At 61.4% G+C, this 19,430-nt stretch overlaps 1 protein-coding gene across 1 annotated transcript; it reads left to right on the top strand.

Moving 5' to 3' along the window:
* The first annotated feature begins 6,387 nt into the window (after positions 1-6,387).
* TMLHE (trimethyllysine hydroxylase, epsilon) lies at positions 6,388-19,154 on the top strand. Its single transcript, XM_086469810.1, has 7 exons — positions 6,388-6,568; positions 7,881-8,057; positions 8,796-9,075; positions 10,125-10,244; positions 13,554-13,790; positions 14,440-14,578; positions 16,219-19,154. Exons 1-7 carry the CDS (start codon positions 6,388-6,390, stop codon positions 16,348-16,350), a joined length of 1,266 nt encoding a protein of 421 aa, XP_086325936.1. The 3' UTR covers positions 16,351-19,154.
* Positions 19,155-19,430: the final 276 nt, after the last annotated feature.

Raw genomic sequence — 19,430 nt, forward strand, 5'->3', positions numbered from 1 at the left:
GGGGGCCGCGTTCTGGCGCGTCCTCTGCCGCCGCCCGGTGCGGGCCGTGCTTTGCCCCTCTCCCGCAGAGCGCGGGGCTGGCCCGGCCCCTGCCGCCACCGTGAGTTCGTCACCCTGGAGCGTCTCTATGGTTGCGGGACGCTCTACCCCGCGGGCCGTTCTCTATGGCGGGCGGCGCTCTAACCGAGCCCTCCCGCTCTCGGTGGTGCGGCCCCGCCCCGGGGCGGCCCGCGGCGCCGCTTGACGCCGCCTGAGGCGGCCCCGGCCCCGCCGCCGCTCCCCGGCCCGGCCCCACCGCAGCCCCGCCGGCCTGGGGCCCGGTAAGGCCTCTCGGGGGGAACCGGGGCGGGTCTGAGCTCCGGAGGGAGCCGCCGAGGTGGGTCCGGGGCCTGAGGGGGGGGTTGGAGCGCCCGGTTCTCATACCGGGGCTGGCTGCGGGGGTCGGGCCTGGCACCCACCGGGGCTCGTTCCCCGCTCCCGGAGCCCGCCCTGCGGCGGCCGGGGAGAGTGCGAGGTGGGGGGGGGGGGGAGAGGGGGTTGCTCTTGGGCCGCCTCGGCTGGGCGACTCGGGAGCTCAAAGGGCGGTTTGTAACGTGGCTTTTTTTCTTGGGTTTGGTTTTTTTAACAGGTCAGCGAGCCCCTGCTTTAAGAGCCTTCGGCTCCTCCGGCAGCGGTAAATGTGTAAAAGCTTGTGAGCAGCACTTTTGGCCCGGGAGGTGCAGGGGACCAGGAGAAGGAAAGCAGGGAAGAGCCGCGACCCCCGGCGGAGACCCTTTGTCGTTCGTGCAGCGTCCCACGCCCTTCGAAGCCTCGCTCCATCCTCTCCCTCACCTCAGCCCTGTGCTCGCACGGCCCCAGGTAACAGGGGTTCAGGCAGGGATGGAGACATCAGATCCCCCGAGCCTGTGAATGGAAGCGTGCTGCCCAGGGCAGCTTGTGGGCAGAGCTGTTTTCTCTCCTTCCCTGATAAAAAGGCAACTCCTCCCTGCCCGGGAGAGCTGCCTGGCCCTTCTCTGCCAGGGCAGGACCCAGAGAGGGTGAATGAAGTGATTTAATAATAGGAGTTTACAGCAATAAGTGTCCCTGTGGGGGATGTATCACGAGGGCTGGCTGTTTTGCTGGAAAGAAGAATTAAGAGCTTGTTTCTGTTAAGCTGTGCTGCCTGAAATGGCTTTGCTTGAGATAGATGAGGAAACTGGGAACGGGAGACTGCCATGAGGTTATGGGAAAGGGGGGGGGGTCTGGAGTCAGGTGGTTGGTGTTAAACCTGGGGTGAGCAGATAATTGCCTTTACTTCTAGGAAAATGAAGTAGCTGCGAAGCTGGCAGCATCTGGGATGTCTTTATTAGCTCGTTAATTTAATTGAAATCCCTTGTGGGCAAGGGGAATCTGATTCCTGACAGCTGAGATCTAATATAGTTGTCTGCTGCAGCAGAGCCGTCTGGGGGGAGGAGGGCAGGAGCCTTTCCCAGCAGGGGACCCCAACCTGCCTGTTGTTTCTTTGGTAATTAATAGGTAAACCGGGTCAGCCCGGGCTGTTAAACCTTTAACTCCGCTGGTAGCGGAGCGTGTGCCCCCAGGAGATGCCCGCCGACCCCGGGGGGGCTTGGCCAACCCTGGGGGTTTGTCCCCTGGGCTGGTGAACTTGGCTCTCCTGGTGCTGCCACGGCCCTCTCGAGGCAGCAGCTCTGCCTCAGCCTTCGCGGGGCTCCTCTTCGTGCCCCTGTTCCCCCCTAAAGGTCGCCTCCGCGCAGGCAGCGGCGCTGTGGGGCGTCGGAATTAATGGGTGGAAGTGTGGGATTAGGTGTGTGTAGCCAAGGGGGCAGCAGGGCGTGAGCCCCGTCTGAGATCTGCGGAGTCTTCCTCAGGCTGCCTGGAAAAACTCTGTGTTTTCTCTTGCTCTCTCTTTTTGAAGCCCAGGGCCTGACATTTTCCAGTCTCTCATGGATCAGGCACCTCTGCTTTAGCCAGGTGCTGCTAGCGAGGGAAAAGGATGTGCGAGTGTAAGCGACTGAAGGGTTGGGGACGCTTCCTGAGCAGCGCCTCGTGGTTTTGAGGTGCTGAATGAGCTGGAGGAGCGGGCTGGCCGCGCTCCCACGGAGCGGCTCGGGCACCGGGGCGGCTTCCCCGCTGCCGGCAGGCCGGTGCGCCCCTCTTCCTGCAAGGGTTTTGGCGAGGAGCAGGCTCAGGACCGCAGGTCTGTGTGGTTTTCCTTCCACGTGTGTTTTCATTGCCGAAACTCTTCGGTTACTGATTTTTCCGGCTCGGTATTTTTCTTTGCTCGAAGTGGGAATTGCGGCTTTTTACCAAAAAGCTTCAAACCCAGCGTTGGTGCGAGACAAACGGCTGAAGGACCCCACAGGCGAGCCCCTCGTGAGGCCCTCGCTTCCTTCCTCCTCCTTTCCCCCGACGTCTCCTCTCTTTGCCCTCAAGATTTTGTCAGTAATTCCTCAAGTCACGAACTATGTGGCTGCTCTGCATCAGCTCCCTTCCTCCTGTTCGCCCTGGCGGGGCCCCGGGGTGCCTCCTGGCTGTCACCCCCCCCGGTGGGGTGGGCCCCGGGGTGCCTCCTGGCTGTCACCCCCCCCGGTGGGGTGGGCCCCGGGGTGCCTCCTGGCTGTCACCCAGACCCTGGACAGGACGAGCCGCACGGCGGGCGCTCCCATGCCGTGCCTGCACGGGGTTTTGCCCCGCTCTGGCGGGGAGGGGGCCTTGGTGGCTGAACATCTCCCCCTTCCCCGGGTCCGCTCACGTTTACACGCAGGGTGGTTTAATATCTTCCTCCTCCTGCCCGTTTTTTTTTTTGAATTTCAAGGGAAATTTGCCTTGAAATCTCCCGGCGGCACAGCGGACGCGCGGTCTGGGCAACGTCGCGCCGAGGGGAGGTGGAACGGGAGGGCTGGGGGAAGGAGGGAGCTGTTCAGGACTCGCCCCAGCCAGGGCAGAGCTGTTCGCTCTGACGGAGCAAACGCAGAGGCGGGATGTAAATCCTCCCTGATCGCACAGACTGTGTTGTTTTCGGCTCCTCTTCGTTCTAGTCGCTCCTGGAAAGATTTAATTCTGCGTGAGCTGTTTGTGGCGTCTGCTTCCAGCGAGAGCAGCGGGGGAGCGGGAGGTCTCATTGATTAGATTAAGTGTCTGGGTCGCTTCCATTACCTGCGTGTGTTCTCTGGCGAGGTTTGATGTTGGAAGAGGACGAGATAACAGGAGGCGTGTGTGGCAGGAGATAACTGCGGCTGGAGCTGCCCCAGGCAGAGGCCACTTTCTAAATGGATTTGGAGGAGCTTTGCCTCTGAGTTTTGGGTCCTGCGTGAGGAGGTATCGGGCGTGTGCAGACCAGCCTGCTGCTTCCCCCCTCTGGGGGGTGAGTGGGTAGCCTTGATAGCCAAAAGCCGAACTGGACAGAGTCTTCCCTCCCGTGTGTCGTTCCCAAAGCGGAGTCCTGAGCTCTGGGAGCCGTCACGCTTGGTTCAGGGAGCGAAATCGTTTCTTTAAGCTGTGTGAGGCGATAAAAATCACAGTCAGCTCCTGGTTTGTCTATTGCTGAGGATTTTCTTCGCTTGGTTATTAAGTTTACATATCAAATTTGGCTAATTCTTTTTCTTATACTAAACTTTCCAAGCTGGGTGGGGAGGAGAAGCATTATACTGGAACTCAGCGCTGGCATTTCTATAAAAACTGGTGTGCTGGCTAGCTGGAGGCCACCAAAGGGAAGAGTGGGTATTCTGGAGTGCCTTCAGGTGCCCGGTGAGCCTGGCTCAGGCCGTGCAAGTTGTCTGGTGCCCCAGTTCCTCTGTCTGAGTGGGAATGCTGGGGTCTTGTCGGGACGCTGCAGCTCAGTCGGCATCTGTGAGGAGTTCCCCGGGCTTCGCGGCAGCGTTTGAAGCGCGAGCTCAGCCGTGTTCAGAGATCTTGGTTGTTGCAGGGGTCGCTGCAAGGGGCTGGGGGCTGCCCTTGGGGCCCGGCCACCCCCCACAGCAGCGCTGCAGGCTGGGGAGGAGCCCGGCGGGAAGGGAGCTGGGGGGGGGGAGCGGCTGGTCGCCAGCAGGGTGGCCAAGGTGGCCAGCAGCACCCTGGCCTGTATCAGCAATGGGGTGGCCAGCGGGAGCAGGGGAGCGATTGTGCCCCCGCCTTGAGGCCGCCCCTCGAATTCCCTGGGCAGGTTTGGGCCCCTCGCTCCAAGGAGGAGGTGCCGGAGCGTGTCCAGAGCCGGGCGGCGAAGCTGGTGAGGGGTCTGGAGAGCAGGTCCTGTGAGGAGCGACTGGGGGAACTGGGGGTGTTCAGCCTGGGGCAGAGGAGGCTGAGGGGAGGCCTCGTCGCTCCCTACAGCCCCCCGAAAGGTGTTTAAAAGCCCTGTGGACGCGGTGCTTAGGGCCGTGGTTCAGCGGGGGGCTTGGCAGCGCTGGGTTCACGCTGGGGCTCGATGTTCTTAAAGGTCTTTGCCAACCCAAACGATTCCACGAGTTGCAGGACAGCCCAGTTCCCCTGCAGCCCGCTGGGGAGCTGCTTAAAGGTCTTTTCCAACCCCTGCAGCCCGCTGGGGAGCGAGTATGGCGTTTAGCTGCTGCTGGAATCTCGCTGCGGCGCTGAAGCTGTCAGTGACTCCTGCACAGGCTGCGGCCAAAAATCTTGCAGAGCCCCCCAGCCCAGAAGGTGCATCCTCATCTCAAACCTCCTTACAAAAATGTTTCCCCTTTCTTTTTTTCCCCCTAGAGCTGCCTGGCTGTTTTATTTTGAGGCTTTTTCCCTGCTTAGCAAGTTGCTCCCTGGGAACGTGGCACCTCTTGATTTTTATTGTTATTCCCAGCTTTGGAGATCTCTGCGCTGAGCCGCCTGCGACGTGGAGAAGCAGGTTGGGCAGCCAAAGCACCAGCACCTGTGCTCTTCAGATAAGAGAATTGAAGGAAAATCAGAAGTTGAGGATAAGAAAGGCTTTCTGAGCCTGTGTCTTATCCGGAGATCCCACATTTCGATGCGCTTCAGACCAAAGCGCTGTTCAGACCCTGCCGGGGGTAGACCTGACCTCCAGAAACTAATAAATGCCCCGGGGCCTTTAGACCCTGGCTTCAGATCTCAAAACTGGGAAGCTTGTTGCCCTTGCTCTTTGTGGTGGAGAGTTGTTACAAACCTCCCTGTGAGAAATCGCCTGCTAATCTCCAGCCTAAGATTAACCCCAGCGGGTTTCTCCTCCGTGCCAGCTGCGTCCTTCAGCACAAGTAGGGACCTTCCTCCCCCTCAGTGCTTTGCAAACTCTTCCTAGAACTGACCCAATTACTGGATTCCTCTAGTTCTTGCTTCTCTAACCAAGGTCACTTTTCCTCTGCTTCCCTGATCCCTGTAGTTCTGCCCAGGAAGGGTGACCTCAAGCTGGGAAGGCGGGAGCGGGGTCGAGCCCTGCCGCAGATGAGGCTTTGCCCGTATTTTGCACGAGAGCGTCGAACACGCGGCGCTCTCCTCTGGAATGGCCTCGCCTGATAAATCCTGGGATCTTGGCCTGTTGTTTTTTCTTCTCAGGGCTGCTTTCTGCTGTGGTCTGTGGTGGTCACACAATAAGCAAGACACCCTCGTCTCTCCTCCCGTTTCCAGCCGATGGGCGCGGGTTGGGTTGGCTTGTTTGCTTAAAAATCTCCTTGACCCCCTGACGGTTCGTTCCCTGTCGCTGCCGTTACGGGCAGTTTTTTGAGGGCAGCCAGTTTTCACTGGCAGCTTCCTGGCCTTCCTCCGGGGTGCGGGTGATGTCTGCAAAGGTGTCTGCTGCCGCGGGCCTTCAGCGAGGGTAAAGCGCCCAATTTCGTGGCGACTTCTGCACGGCCCTGTGTGTCGTTACCAGTAAGTGTGGGCGCTGGGAACAGCTCAGCAGCGTGTCTGGGCGCTGGGAGAATGCACGAGTGACGCTGGTCCTGGGCCGTGGCAGTGAGGGCGCTCAGTAGAGGACTCCCCAAACTCTGGGTTTCGTTGGGTTTCGTGTCCAAACGGTGCCTGGCGGGTAGGGGACTCTCTCCTCTGGCCAGGCTGCCAGGCATCGTGCCCGCTTTGCTTCCTCCTCCTCCACGGACTAGTCCTCACTTTGCCTCTTTTGCCAGGAAATTGCAGCTGGGGAGGACGATCCCAGCTTTCCCCGGAGAGCTCGCGGTGCCTGGAGGAGGGCGCGGAGCTGGAGACCGGGGTGCGGTAGCACCGCCGACTCACGGCCTGCCTCCCCCCTCTGTCCCTCTCGCCGCCTGCCTCCCCCCTCTGTCCCTCTCGCCGCCTGCCTCCCCCCTCTGTCCCTCTCGCCGCCTGCCTCCCCCCTCTGTCCCTCTCGCCGCCTGCCTCCCCCCTCTGTCCCTCTCGCCGCCTGCCTCCCCCCTCTCTCCCCCTTCCTCCCCCTCTCTCCCGCTGCCCAGGATGTGGTGCCGGCGGCTGGCAGGGCTGGTGGAGGCGCGGTGCCGGCTGAGTGGGAGCACCAGGCGTCGCTCGCCGTGGCTGCCCCGGGACACAAGGACCACCCTCGCCGCGGCGGCTCGCCGGCATCACACGGCGCCGGAGTCCCTCAAGTGCGCCTGGCAGCTGCACGGTGACCACCTGGGTAGGTGTGCTGGGCGCGGGTGTACCGGGTTGGGGGAGAGGAGGGAGGTTTTCCTGACCTTGTTCTCCAGGAGGGATGGGTTTTATTGTTACTGTTTTCCTCTGGAATGCCCTGGGTTAGGGGGATGGACACTGGAGCCTGTATTTTTGTATTCCCTCTGGGAATTCCCAAAGGCCGGACGGAGCAGGTTTGCCTGCTGCCGGTAAGATAAACGAGGTGATGCTAAATGGGAAAGCAAACGAAGGGATTCCTGAACATCTGAGCCTTGCCCTGTCAGTCACTGGTTTTTGGGGCTCTGCCTTGCCAGCGGGGTGGCAGGTCGGGGTGTGCCCTGCTCTCCAGCCCCGGCTTGGGCAGGTTTTCCTCAAAACGCTGCCGTGTGAGGCTCGGTTGTTAGAGCAGCCTGTGGGGCTGAGCAGGGGGAGGCAGGGCGGGCAGTCTCTCGCTGGGAGGCTGTTTAAAACAAAGAAGAAGCAAGGAGAGCGTGTCTTAATGTGCAGTAACGCAGCAGGCCCGCTCTAAGTGCCGGCTGGCGCGGGTTCTTGCCGTTTTGGGGGTGATTTGGTAACTGAGGCACGTTTTCCCGTGGCCTGTGTCCATCTGGGTGGTGTCTGCTGAGGCCACTTAGATGTTGGTGCTCATGTCACTCGTAAGCCAAGGGGATTGCTCGGTACTCCAGCCCAACACAGCGCCCCCAAGAAAGGCTGCCGCTGTTTTCCCCCTGCAAAGTGACCTCGGCGACTTGGGTTTTGAAGGAGGGTGAGAGCAGGAAGGGCTCTGCCGTTGCCTCTGCTGGCTCTGACCCCCTTCGGAAGGGCTTTGAGAATTCCAAAGCTGTCCCCGGGGTGGAACAAGGAGGAAGGGCTTCGTTGTGATGCTAAAGGGCCGTCAGAGCTTTGCATCAAGGCCTGGATGTCCGTGAGCCTGGTATCGTTTGGACGTCGGTGCGGTTGGCGCTGGGCTCTACAGCCGCGTTAACGCAGGGCAGCTCTGGATGTGCTGCTTGTTGAAGGGAGGTGATGAGGTGAGCGTGTGACCAGCAGGTTTGTGAGCCCTGCTCCTTCCTCCTGCTGCAGGAGGAGGTTGCCTGTGGGCTTGGTAAGAGGGGAGACCGTGGCGAGAGGGCTGACAGCCAGGCCTCCCGTGAAGACGCTCCTCCTGGTCTTCACGTGAGCAGCCGGCCTCGCTCCTGTCAGAGGCGCTGAGTCCCGCAGCCTCTGCACCCCCTACAAGTGGGAGCCGAACTTGTGGGCCCTCGGCTCTGTGTTTTCTCGCTGCCCACGCCTCTCCTGAGCCGTGTCCCTCCCTGCAGAGCTCAGGTACGCCGACACGCTGATGCGCTTCGATTTCGTCTGGCTGCGGGACCACTGCCGCTCGGCCTCCTGCTACAACGCCAAGACGAACCAGCGCAGCTTGGACACGGCCAGCGTGGACCTGGGCATCAAACCCAAGGCCGTCCGAGTGGAGGAGACCACGCTCTTCCTCACCTGTAAGCAGCAAAGTGACCCTGTCCTGCGTTTCACAGCCCACCGGCCCTGCTGGGAGGGAGCCTCGGTGGTGGAGCCCGCTCTTAGGTTTGCTGGGAGCGGGCAGCCGTACCTCGAAATCAGCCGCTGGTTTTGGGGGGGGGAGACTTGGCTGTAAGCAGATTTGGAACAGTGCTGTGACTGTAACCATGCCTCAGTCTTCCATTTGTGTCTGGTTTTCCTCCCCCTCAGCCCTTTTTGGGTAGAGACGGGCCTATTTTCAGCGTCTTGAGTATTTTACTGGTTTGTTTGGACCCAGCAGCAAGGCAGGTAGTAAAGAGATTGGTCGAGAAATGGTTGCTTTTCCTTTCCTTACCCTGTCCTGTTTGAGCTGCTGTGCCTGATCAGAATTCTCTGTCCTTTCTCCTGTTTTCCCAGCTGCTTTTTGTTCCTTTTGTGGTAGCTTAACCTTTACTGATGGGCTCGTCTTCAGTGCTTTGCTTCCCCTCGGAGTCCTGTCAATAGAAAACAGAGCTGGAGTTGAAAACCTCAACTGAAGTTGACACACTGAGCTCTGAGTTTGGGGTTGTTGCAGCCACGACCACGCTTTTTAGGACCCGTGGCCTTCACGAGGTGATATTTTGGATGGCGTCAGGGTGCCAAGAGTTGGTGGCCAGACAAAAATCCAGCGGGCGAGGGCTGTCCTAGGCTGCCCTGACCGCCACCTCGGGCTGCTCAGTGACTCTGCTCCTTTGCCGAAGGGCCGGACGGGCACGTGACGCGGTACGGGCTGGAGTGGCTGGTGAAGAACAGCTACGAGGGGCAGAAGCAGCAGGTCATGCACCCGCGGATCCTCTGGAACGCCGAAATCTACCGCCGAGCCCAGGTGCCGTCCGTCGACTGCCGGAGTTTCCTGGAGACGGACGAGGGGCTGAAGGAGTTCCTGCAGAACTTCTTGCTGTACGGGATCGCCTTTGTCGAGAACGTCGCTCCCACCAAAGAGGACACCGAAATCTTGGCGGAAAGGATCAGCTTGATCAGGTAACGAGGGCTGCCCTGGGCAGGCAGCCCTGCGGGGGGGAGCCGGGAGGGCTGGGCTGGTGGTTTCCCGCTGGGTGGCGAGGTGCTGGTGTGCAGACGCAAGGCGCGGGTCTTCTACACGGCCCCTCGGCGTGAGCCGAGCTGGAGCGTTGAGGGACCTGAGCTCTCTTGGGGGGAGAGTCGCCAGGTTACGGGGCTGCCTCGGGAGCCTGCGGTGCCTGTTGTGTTGCCGGCGAGGAGGGGCTGAAGGAAGCGGCCTGGCTGGGAAGGCTGGAGCTTTGCGGGGAGAGACGTTTCCTGTTACGACTTGAAAGGTCAGGAGGGCAGCCCTGGCCCTGGGAGCCAGGGAGATCAAAACCAAGTGGTAGAGAAATCCTGAGAAATGTCCCTTCTGCATTCGTTTGAAACGTACCAACAGCGGGGCAAGCGGGGCTCCGGGTCTTACCCGAGCTGCAGGAACAGTTGAGCTTGCCTTGGGCCCTTGGAAGAGGAGGGAGTTCCTCTCGTCAGTAGACGTGAGGGGCTCCAAGGAATATCCAGCCATTTCTATTTCTCTCCAGGTGCCCTCACCCCGTAGCCCCTGAGGACCGTTTGTCCTCGCCTTCTGTCTGTCCCTTCTGTCTGTGTTGGGGGTGGGGGGGGAGCTGGGTGAAAACGCAGGGTCCCAAGAGTAAGAAACGGGACTCCTGGGCAGCCCTGCGGTGGGGACAGGCCGGGGCTAGCTGCGCTCCAGCAGCTCCTCGTGTGTCGCCCAGTGGCTTCCGTGATTTGACTGGGGCTGGTGTTTGGTGTGGAAAGATGGTGCGTGTTTGGGGAGGGGAAGCAAGACTCCTTGCCCTCAGTCCTCTCGGGAAGGAGAGAGAGATCGAACGCTAGAGGAGGTGTTAGAAGCACCATCTCTTGACAACGTGAATCCGTTAAGTTGTTCTGGTTTGATTTACTCTGTCCATAGGGTGGAGGGGCTGGAGCCGAGCTGCAGGCGGGGGATCTGCTCTGCCACCACGCCGGTCCCCGCAGCGCGTTGCGATAACCGCCCGCCTCTTTTGCAGGGAGACCATTTACGGCCGCATGTGGTACTTCACCTCCGACTTCTCGCGGGGAGACACGGCCTACACCAAGCTGGCTCTGGATCGGCACACCGACACGACCTACTTCCAGGAGCCCTGCGGGTAGGCGCTTGTGCTGGTCCACGCACGGGGCTGAAGGCAGGGCCGATTCGCGGGGACGGCCCCCACGGGCTTCGCTGCCTCCAGTGCTGCCGCTGGGATGTACCTGTGCTAGTCACGCAGCAGCTCCGGGTCCTGTCTGGTCCTGGTGGAGCGGGGTAGTCCGTAGATCACTTCTTCCTGTGCTTGAAACTCCTAGGCCTTCCCGAAAGCAGGCAGTGAAGGACTTGGCATTGCTGTGCTTCAAGTAGGCTTCGTAGCCCCAAAGAAGGCTGGGCGCTGCCCCGGAGCTTATCGGGTCTTCTGAAATCACCCGGCCCGGGCCCGGCAGTGGGGGCCTCACGGCCACGAGCGGTCGATGCAATTTGTCTTTGGGGTGCGTGGGGCCGGGCGAGGCTCCTCCTGCAGCAAGTGCCCCTGATCGGCTTTGCCTTCATCCCGCTGACCTGGGGCGAGCCCTCCTCACCCCCCTCGGCACTGCCTCGGGCTGCCCGAGCTCTTGTTTTGGTAGCCTGGGGGGGATGGAGGGCGAGGGGCTCCGGGGGAAAGAGGGCCAGCAGCTCGCCTTGGCACTGAAGCAAAGAAAACTCCACGACAACTCAGTGTTATCCAGCGGGGATTCTTGATGACAGCACCGGGCAGCACGGGGGATGGCTCCTTCCATCCGTGCTCCAAAGGGTCAGCAAAACCCCTCAGTTCATGTACACAAAAACCATACACATCCATCAGATTCCCTGAGAAGGGCAGTCTTATGGTGATGAGCTCCCAGCGTTCGTAGTCTTCCTCACACTGTCCACTAGTTGAATCCTTCTTCTTGAGCACAAGCCAGGGCCCCTTTTCTGATGCAGCCTTTCGGAACAATCAGTCCTGTACTAGAGGGGTCTCCTTGATGGCTGGAGCTTTGTCTCCTTGATGTCAGGCAAGATGTTGTCTGTTTATCAGCTTTGCTCAGCAAATGGCTAAAGCCATCCTTGTGGGGGAAGGAAAACTTAGGGGAAAATGCAAGTAAAGTTTTTCTGTCTCTTAGTCAGGGATTGTCAGGGCTTTCACTCTTTCAGCCCAGCCTGCAGGAGCCGCCCCTGCCCTCCCGAGCTGCGGCAGCCCTCCGTGCTGTGCTCCCGTAGCTCTGCTTTCCGACGTCACAGCGCTCTGGGCCTTAAAAAGCGGTTTGTAGCTCCAAGGTTGTTTCCCCAGGGCCGGTTTGCAAACCGCTTTTCTGATGCGGCCTCTGGGCTGTGAGCTCTGTGCGCAGCTGGAGGAGGGAAGGCAGGCAGCAGCCCTGAGCACCGTTCGCAGCCGAGTGCGGGAGGCTTAGGCTTGATTTCTAGCTTAAATTTTTGGTCTGCTTTCATCTCTGGTGAGAGGGGAATCGTCGGGAAATGGCCTGGGGGAGAAGGGCTGGCAGTAGCGCGATCTCTGGTGAAAGGAGGGCTGCCAAGGGAAGTCCTCCAGCCCCCGCCGCCTGCCCGAGGGCAGGATTAGCTCTTCCCCAAGCGAGGCTGTTCCCTCCCTGAACGCCTGAGTGGGAAGGGTCTGCGGGGCAGAGCTGGGAGAGCAGAGGGGGACTGAGGGGTGGGATCTGTTGGCTGCTGGGGGGGGTTCGGAGCAGCCCTTCAGACCGCGAAGGCGTTGGGTTACCCCGGTGGCACCCTGGTGGTCTGCGCCCAACCTGGGGGGGCGGGGGGGAAGCCTTTGGGTGGCAGCGTTCCTTCGGAAGCAGCCGGGTGGCAGGAGCAAAGTGGGGTTTGGGGCGCTCTGGGGAGCGGGAAGGGTCGGTCCCGCCACACGCTTCCAGCCAGATGTAGCTGGCTTCCCCGTTGGCAGCGAGCAGCTGGCTGCAGACCTCGCCTGCTCTCGTGACCTGCTGGGCTGACCCCTCTGAGGAGCTCACAAAGTCTTCCCCCCCCCAAAAAAAAAAAAAAAAAAAAAAAATTAAAAAAAAAAACCCAGCAATCAGAGCTTCAGCCTACAAAAGAGCTTTGCTTAAACTGCTGGGTGCCAGATCTATAGCCCTGGTGAGTTATTTTTGTACCTGTCTTTTCTGCTTGGAAGCATCCCCTTCGGGTGGGTGTATTCTCATCTGCAAGCAGCGGCAGCGCGGGCTGGATGGGTAGGGCTGACCGTTAATGCTGGCGGTTCTGCAGAACCGTGGTTGGGCAGGAAGAACGTGAATTTCTGGCTTTCCTGAGCCCCCATCTCTGCCAGAAATCCCTTCTTCCCAGCCTGTTCCAGGCTTCCAAAACACTTGAAACGATCTCTGACCCGCCCCTAAATGAGAGGAGGTGTTTCTCAAGAAAGATGCGTTCATTTGAATGCCTGCTTTGTCCCGCTGCTCTGGCTGATACCAGCCAAATCTGCCGAGTCTCACGTTAAATTATGGCCGAGGGTAGAGGATAGGCGCTCCGCAGGCCACGGGGAAGGCTGTGACACGATCTCCCTCGGCCGCTCCCAAAGAGCCTGCCCTCAGAAGGGGCCTTCTCCGCGCCCCGAGCTGCAGGAGGGGATCGTCGCCTTTGAGGCGCCGTGTCCTTCGCTCCTAGTGCTTGTGGACTGACTGGGTAAAATCGCCCCAAAACCGTGGGTAGAGCACCCGGTGAAAAGGTGCTGGGGAGGGTGGAGCGGGGAGGTCCTGCCACGCTCGCCTGCCGTGGGGCTGGGTGAAGAAGCCCCGAGGGGAGACCAGGAGACAGAGCCTTTCCCAGAAGGTCAGGGTTCATTTTCTAGCAAGCGAAGCTGGTACACGGTGAAAATGGGGAGTAGGTGGCTCGAGGCAGCTCCTGGGTGTCTGTGCCTAACGGCACGTGCCTGCCTCGCTGCGGGGAAGGGAGAGAGGAGCTTCGGAGAAGTAACGGAAGGACAAGAGCTGAGCTGGATGGCTTCCTGCTGGGGGAGGGTCATCCCTGGAGGTCAGCTGCTCGCTGGGGACTCCCGCTCCGGGCTTTCCAGAGCCCCTCAAGGGGCTTCTCCCGGCTGCCTGTGGGAGAGCGCATTCCTGGAGACCCCCGACAGTCCAACCGCCGGTTCTTTAGCCGCCCCCTGGTTCTGCGATGTCCCGGGGGAGGCAGTTTTGGGCGTTGGAACTTCTGCATCCTCTGCCTGGGTGCGCTTTGGGCGGCACGGGCCTGATCCTGCCCCGCTTGGAGTCTCCCGGGCTCGGTTTGACGGTGACCCTTGTTCTGGGGAGACAAAGCGTGGGAGAGGAGGCCTGCAGAGGTGGCAGGTGTGTCCGTCTGCCTTCGGGTCTGCCTTCCGTCCGCGGGACGGGCGGCCGAGGTCTTTCCTCTCGTGCTCTGGGTTCTCTCCCCCCTGCAGCATCCAGGTGTTTCACTGCCTGAAGCACGAGGGCACGGGCGGGCGGACGCTGCTGGTGGACGGGTTCTACGCGGCCGAGCAGGTTCTCCGGCGAGCCCCCGAGCAGTTCGAGCTGCTCAGCAAGGTGCCCTTGAAGCACGAGTACGTCGAGAACGTGGGCGACTGTCACAACCACATGATCGGAGTGGGGCCGGTTCTCAACGTCTACCCCTGGAACAACGAGCTGTATCTGATCAGGTGACGTCCACAGGAGGCCTCCGGCGCGTGGGGAGGAGGGGGGCTTGTGGCAGGTGGTGGTGGCTTTCCAGGAGATACCGTGAACTAAAAACCAACGAGCGCTTGAGGGGCAGGGGTGAAACCACAGAAACGCCCGGCGTTTCCTCCTGGGTTGTGTGTTGCTGCTGTAGAGGAAGCGTCAGAACCACCGGTACAAGGATGGGTGTTGGGGCTGAGCTTTGATTTTTCTTCAGCCCTTTTCTGGAAAAAGCCTCTAGAAACCAGCCTGGCGTACGGGGAGCGGGGAGAGCGTGGGCTGGTCCCCTTCCAGCCGACATCGGGGCTGCTCGCTGAAACTCCAGCTTGGCTCGGGAGGCTCTCCAGCGCCGCTTTGCGCTGTTATCCTGAACAGCCCTCGGTTTGGCCGCTTGCTGGGGCTCATCCTTCCGTGGAAAGCTCAGCCGGGGGAGTTGTACGCTTGTCAGGAAACTCCTCCTTGCTCCCAGGGTTGGGGGGTTCTCCTCAAAGTCCTGCACTCGTGGCCTAACCTCCCTGCTCGTCTCGGTGGCCTCCCTTAAACGCCAGCTAACCCTCCAAGCTCCCGAGGTGCCCTGTAGAAACACCCGGCGGAGCCGTGGGGGGCGGCCCCTCACCTCCCGTGTCCTTCCAGGTACAACAACTACGACCGTGCCGTCATCAACACCGTGCCTTACGACGTCGTGCGCCGCTGGTACGCCGCTCACCGCGCGCTCACCGCCGAGCTCAGGAGGCCGGAGAACGAGCTGTGGGTCAAACTGAAGCCGGGCAAGGTAGGACGTGGAGTTGGGAGGCCCGTGCGGCGCCGGGAGGGCGGCGGGGTGCGGCGGGGTTCCCCTTTAGAGCTGTTTTAAGGCACCCTGTGTTGCAGTACTGGCGTCTGGGGCGGGTGTGTTCCCGCTGTCCTGAGGGAACGGGAGCTTCCAGAAACGTTTCATTCAAGCTCTGCCTCCGGGGAAGGTTAGTCCCGACGGGGGGAGAGGAGGGAGATCTTTGCAGGCACGGGAGGGAGGACCCCTGGAAGCAGAGAGGCTGGGAGCGCTTAGTGTTCAGCCTCCAACTTCTTCAGGAGAAGGTTTTATCTTGATGGAAATGCAAAGGCGTGGGAAGCTGGATTGACTCCTGGCTGTATTTGAATCCTGACGTTGCTGGCGAGGCACGGGAGACCCAGGCTGCCTTCGCTATCCCGGGAAGGGCTCGGGTGCCTGAGCACGCCGCGGCACCGAGCGGGAGAAGCTCTGCCGGGCGTTTGGGAGGGCGATGCCGGGTGCAGCTTTGGAGGAGCCGCGGTGGCAGAGCTGGAGGCGTGACCGCGCGTGGCCGCTTCCTTCAGCTGCGCCTGCCCGGGGGGCTTCCGTCCCTGCGGGATCTGCGTTCAGCCCCGGCCCGGGGCCCCGAAAATGGAAGGGGTCAGCAGGGAAGATGAGCCCGTCGGAGCCCTCCGCGCCTCTGTCCCCCGGGATGCCTGGGGCGGGGGGAGAGCGACGCTGTGGAGGCAGCGGGTGGCCTCTTGCTGTGGCCGGTGAACTGTTGCCCGGCCTCTGGGGTGGAGAAGCCACGAGCCAGCCCAGGGTGCGTTTGTGCTTTGCTAACTGCCGTGTCTCAGCTCGGGGCCGGCAGCCGAGCAGCGCTGCTGGCCTGGCCGAGCCAGCAGCGCCGGGGCACGTGGAACAGCTGGCTGTCACCTCGCGTGTGCCCCGGGAAGGGTCCTGCCCGCCGCGACGTAGCCTCGCTGCCTCTCCCAGTCCCTAGGGATCTCCGGATCCGGGACCTGTCCTCTCAGAGGGCCCTGGCGCTGGCCGAGGTGGTTGCCCCCCCCTGGCCGAGGTGGTTGCCCCCCCTGGCCGAGGTGGTTGCCCCCCCTGGCCGAGGTGGTTGCCCCCCCTGGCCGATGGCCCTTTCTCTTGCCTGCAGGCCCTCTTTGTAGATAACTGGTGCTCTCAGAGGGTTGCCCTCCTGGCCGAGGTGGTTGCCCCCCTGGCCGAGGTGGTTGCCCCCCTGGCTGATGGCCCTTTCTCTTGCCTGCAGGCCCTCTTTGTAGATAACTGGTACTCTCAGAGGGTCCTGGCCCTGGCTGAGGTGGTTGCCCGCCTGGCCGATGACCTTTTCTCTTCACCTGCAGGCCCTCTTTGTAGATAACTGGTGCTCTTAGAGGGTCCTGGGCCCGGCTGAGGTGGTTGCCCGCCCGGCTGAGGTGGTTGCCCGCCCGCTGACGGCCTTTTCTCTTCACCTGCAGGCCCTCTTTGTAGATAACTGGTGCTCTCAGAGGGTCGTTGCCCCGGCCGAGGTGGTTGCCCGCCCGGCCGAGGTGGTTGCCCGCCCGGCCGAGGTGGTTGCCCGCCCGGCCGAGGTGGTTGCCCGCCCGGCCGAGGTGGTTGCCCGCCGGCTGACAGCCTTTTCTCTTCACCTGCAGGCCCTCTTCGTAGATAACTGGCGCGTCCTGCACGGCCGGGAGGCCTTCACCGGGTACCGCCAGCTCTGCGGCTGCTACCTGACGAGGGACGACGTGCTCAACACCGCGCGCTCGCTGGGCCTCCAGGCGTAGCCCGGCCCGCGCTCCCTGGAGGGGCAGGGGGGACCCTCCGGCCCCGCCACGGGGCTGCGGCACATCCCTCGGGCACCTCCACCCTCTCCAAGCGGCTCTGGGTGCCCCCTCGGGAGAGGGAGCAGGTGGAAGCCAAAGGTTACGGGAGCTTTACGGGACCACGTTCTGCCTCTGAGCACCACCAGCTCTTGCACCCAGGCTGCTCTTCCCAGCCCCTCGGCCTCGGCTCTGCTGAGCGAGGGTTCGTCACCCCGGGGAAGCTGCTCCCAGCACCGATGGGAAGTGCTCCTGCCATCAAGTGCCTTCAGGATTTGGAACCTTGGCGGTTTTCAGCCTTTTTTCTGTCAGCTGGCAGTCCTAGGGGTTGTCCTTTCTGTCAGCTGGCAGGTCTAGGGGTTGCTTGTTGTTGGTTTGTTTTTTTTTTAGCAGAGCAGAATGGACAATCCTTGGGGTCTTGTCTCACCCCAGGCTGGCCTTTACCCCTCCTAGAGAAAACAAACCTCTGTGGTCCCCGTTGGATGAAAACGCCACTGCTCAAGCTGAGGGCTGCTGGCCCACTTCGGTGACTTCCCTTCTCAAGCACCCTGCGTGCCCCTGTAACAGTCACTGAACCGAGCCATGCTGCTTGAGAGCTGGCCTGGAAAGGGAACCTGGTGTAGTTAGGGTGTTTCTGAAAAGCTTTAGGTTAGAAGGAGAGAGGCAAGCAGCAAGATCTGCATGTCGGGAAGGAGAGATGGCTCTGTTAGAGGAGGGATGTGTTTCTCGCGTTTCCTTGACTTCCAGTAACGTTGTGTTCCCTGCCTGTTGCGCTGGGCTTGTATCGGGGCGAAGGCTCGGCAGCTGCAGCGTTGGCTGACGAATTTCCCCCCAGGCCTGCTCTGTCACCTTTTCTGAAGGACGAGCTTGCCTTAGGGCATCTGGCTGCTGGATGGGGGATTTTTTTTTCCCCACCAGATTCTGGTGCCTTGCAGCTCCTGGGAGGATAAATTGGAGTCTGGGACATGGAAGGGCCACAGTGTAAGGAGCAAGAGCCAATCCTGTCGCTGTTGTGAGTTTTAGAACCAAGAGGGGGGTTTTAGAATTTGTTTGGTTTTTGTTCTTCCGTGTCTCTGGGGGAGTTCACTCTGCTCTGACTAGACCTTAAAACAGGGCTGGTCCCTCTCACCCCCGCCTTTCCTGGGCGAGCAAGCCGCTCTCGTGTCCCCGGTACCAGCGCAGCACCGGTAGGTGTGTGCTAACCCCGCTGCCCTCGTTAAATCCGAGTGCTGAGGATGGAGACCCTGGTGTGAGGGACCCTCTGGAAAGCTGCTCCTCCCCTGGCCTGAGCTGCCTGACGCTGTCCTCCGCCGCGCTTCCCGCCCGCTGCAGCCACCGGCACCCGAGGCGGGGGTTTTCCGAGTGCAGGCTGGGCGGGAGGCTGAGGAGCAGAGGCTGTGTGGGGAAGGGGGGGCGTGAGCAGGGGTGGCGGGTAACTCCTGCGAGCTTGAAGGGAGCTGGCTGGGGCCAGGTACCCCTCCCGGGGCCAGGTACCCCTCCCGGGGCCAGGTACCCCTCCTAGAGCCAGTGAACAGCAGCCTCGGACACTTGAAGGCCCTTGAATTTCCCTCTAGGCCGAGCCAGCGAGTGCCTTGAGCCGCCTGCATCCCCTCCCTCCCTCCCTCCCTCGGGCTTTCTGTTCAGAGGGTCTCCTTCGGTGCCGGCAGCACCCCTTGGGTGCCCAGTTTTACAAATGTGAGCGCTGTGGAAGCGGCAGACGAGGGCGGCGGTTTCGGAGCCGTCCCTCGCGCAGCCCCAGCGCCCGCGCGCGCCGGCCTTGGTTTCACCCTGCGGAGCTGGAGCTCAGGGGCAGAGGTGGCGACCGAAGCGGGTCTGTGTGGGCTGGCCCCCGGTCAGTGCTCCAGCCCCTGGCGCGCTGGAGCCCCCTTTCACGTTGTTCGAGGGTTCCTGAGCGCTCTCTGCCTCCCCGGGAGACGAGGGAAGGCGCTTGGGCGATGTGGAAACCTTCCCTGTGGGGTCGCTTTCCCGTCCCCTGCGCAGGAAACCTCCGTCTGCAGCAGCTGGGAGCTGGAGGGCGGCTGCCGCCCTCGGCTGGGGCGAGCGGGGCTACGGCTGCCACCAGGGAGAACCGGCCACAGCGGCGGTGGGGATGGGCTGTCACCACCCCGGGGCCTTTCTGACGAGGGACGTGGTGGCCGTAGCTCTGCCACCCGCTGCTGCTGCTGCCCAGGGCTGTGGTCCTCGGACACCAGCCTCCTCCAAGCCGCCACGCTCCTCAAGGTGACAGTGTCATCTGTTTGGGGGGGGGAAACTGTTCACGGCGAATGTAGAAAGAATGTGTTTCCTCGTAGGTATCGTTCAAATTGGTCACCCCAACAATAAAACGGGGGGTGGAGAGAGCTGGGACGTCGTGCTTCACCTCTCCCCGCTTCCCAAAAGGGCGGAATTCTTCCTTAAAGCAGCTTGTGGGCACCAAAACTTGACTTGAAGGAGCTTCCTTTGGGCAGTTGCCGCCCGTCTGCGCTGGGCGGCGTGGCGCCGTGTCACGGCAGAGGTTCTGGTTGCTGCCATCCTCTCGGGTCGGGGTTTGTAGTCCCGGGTTTTTCCCCCCCCTCCCCAATTCTTTCAGCCAATAAATGATGGAACTGCTTCCTCCTTCCCACTGCGCCGGTGAGCCCGGGTCTGCGTTTCCAAAACTGCCTTACAAAGGGGTCGGCTTGACAAAATGTATATTCCCAGCGATCGTGAATTTGAAAATAAGTCTGTATCGCCCGTGAAAAGTGGAATAAAGGTGAGGAGCGGTAAAACCCCTGCGTCTGCCTTGGCTTCTCGTTCCTTCCTTCGCTGGCCACATGATGGCAGAAGGCGCAGGAAATTGGTGTGAAAAAACCAAGGGTGGCCGCGGGGCTTTAGGGCCGGGGGTGCTGCTGCCGGTGGTTCTCCTGTGCTGGAGCTGTTTCTTTCGAGACCCCCGGAGCTGCCCTTCAGGAGCCGGTAGGGCCGTGGGCTGCGGGATGTGATGCCAGAGGAGGGCAGAGAGGGGAGCGGAGACGGTGGAGGGAGTTTGGGGGTGCGTGGAGAAG

Source organism: Leptosomus discolor, chromosome 9, assembly GCF_034619465.1.
Source record: "Leptosomus discolor isolate bLepDis1 chromosome 9, bLepDis1.hap2, whole genome shotgun sequence".
Classification (NCBI taxonomy): Eukaryota; Metazoa; Chordata; class Aves; order Leptosomiformes; family Leptosomidae; genus Leptosomus; species Leptosomus discolor.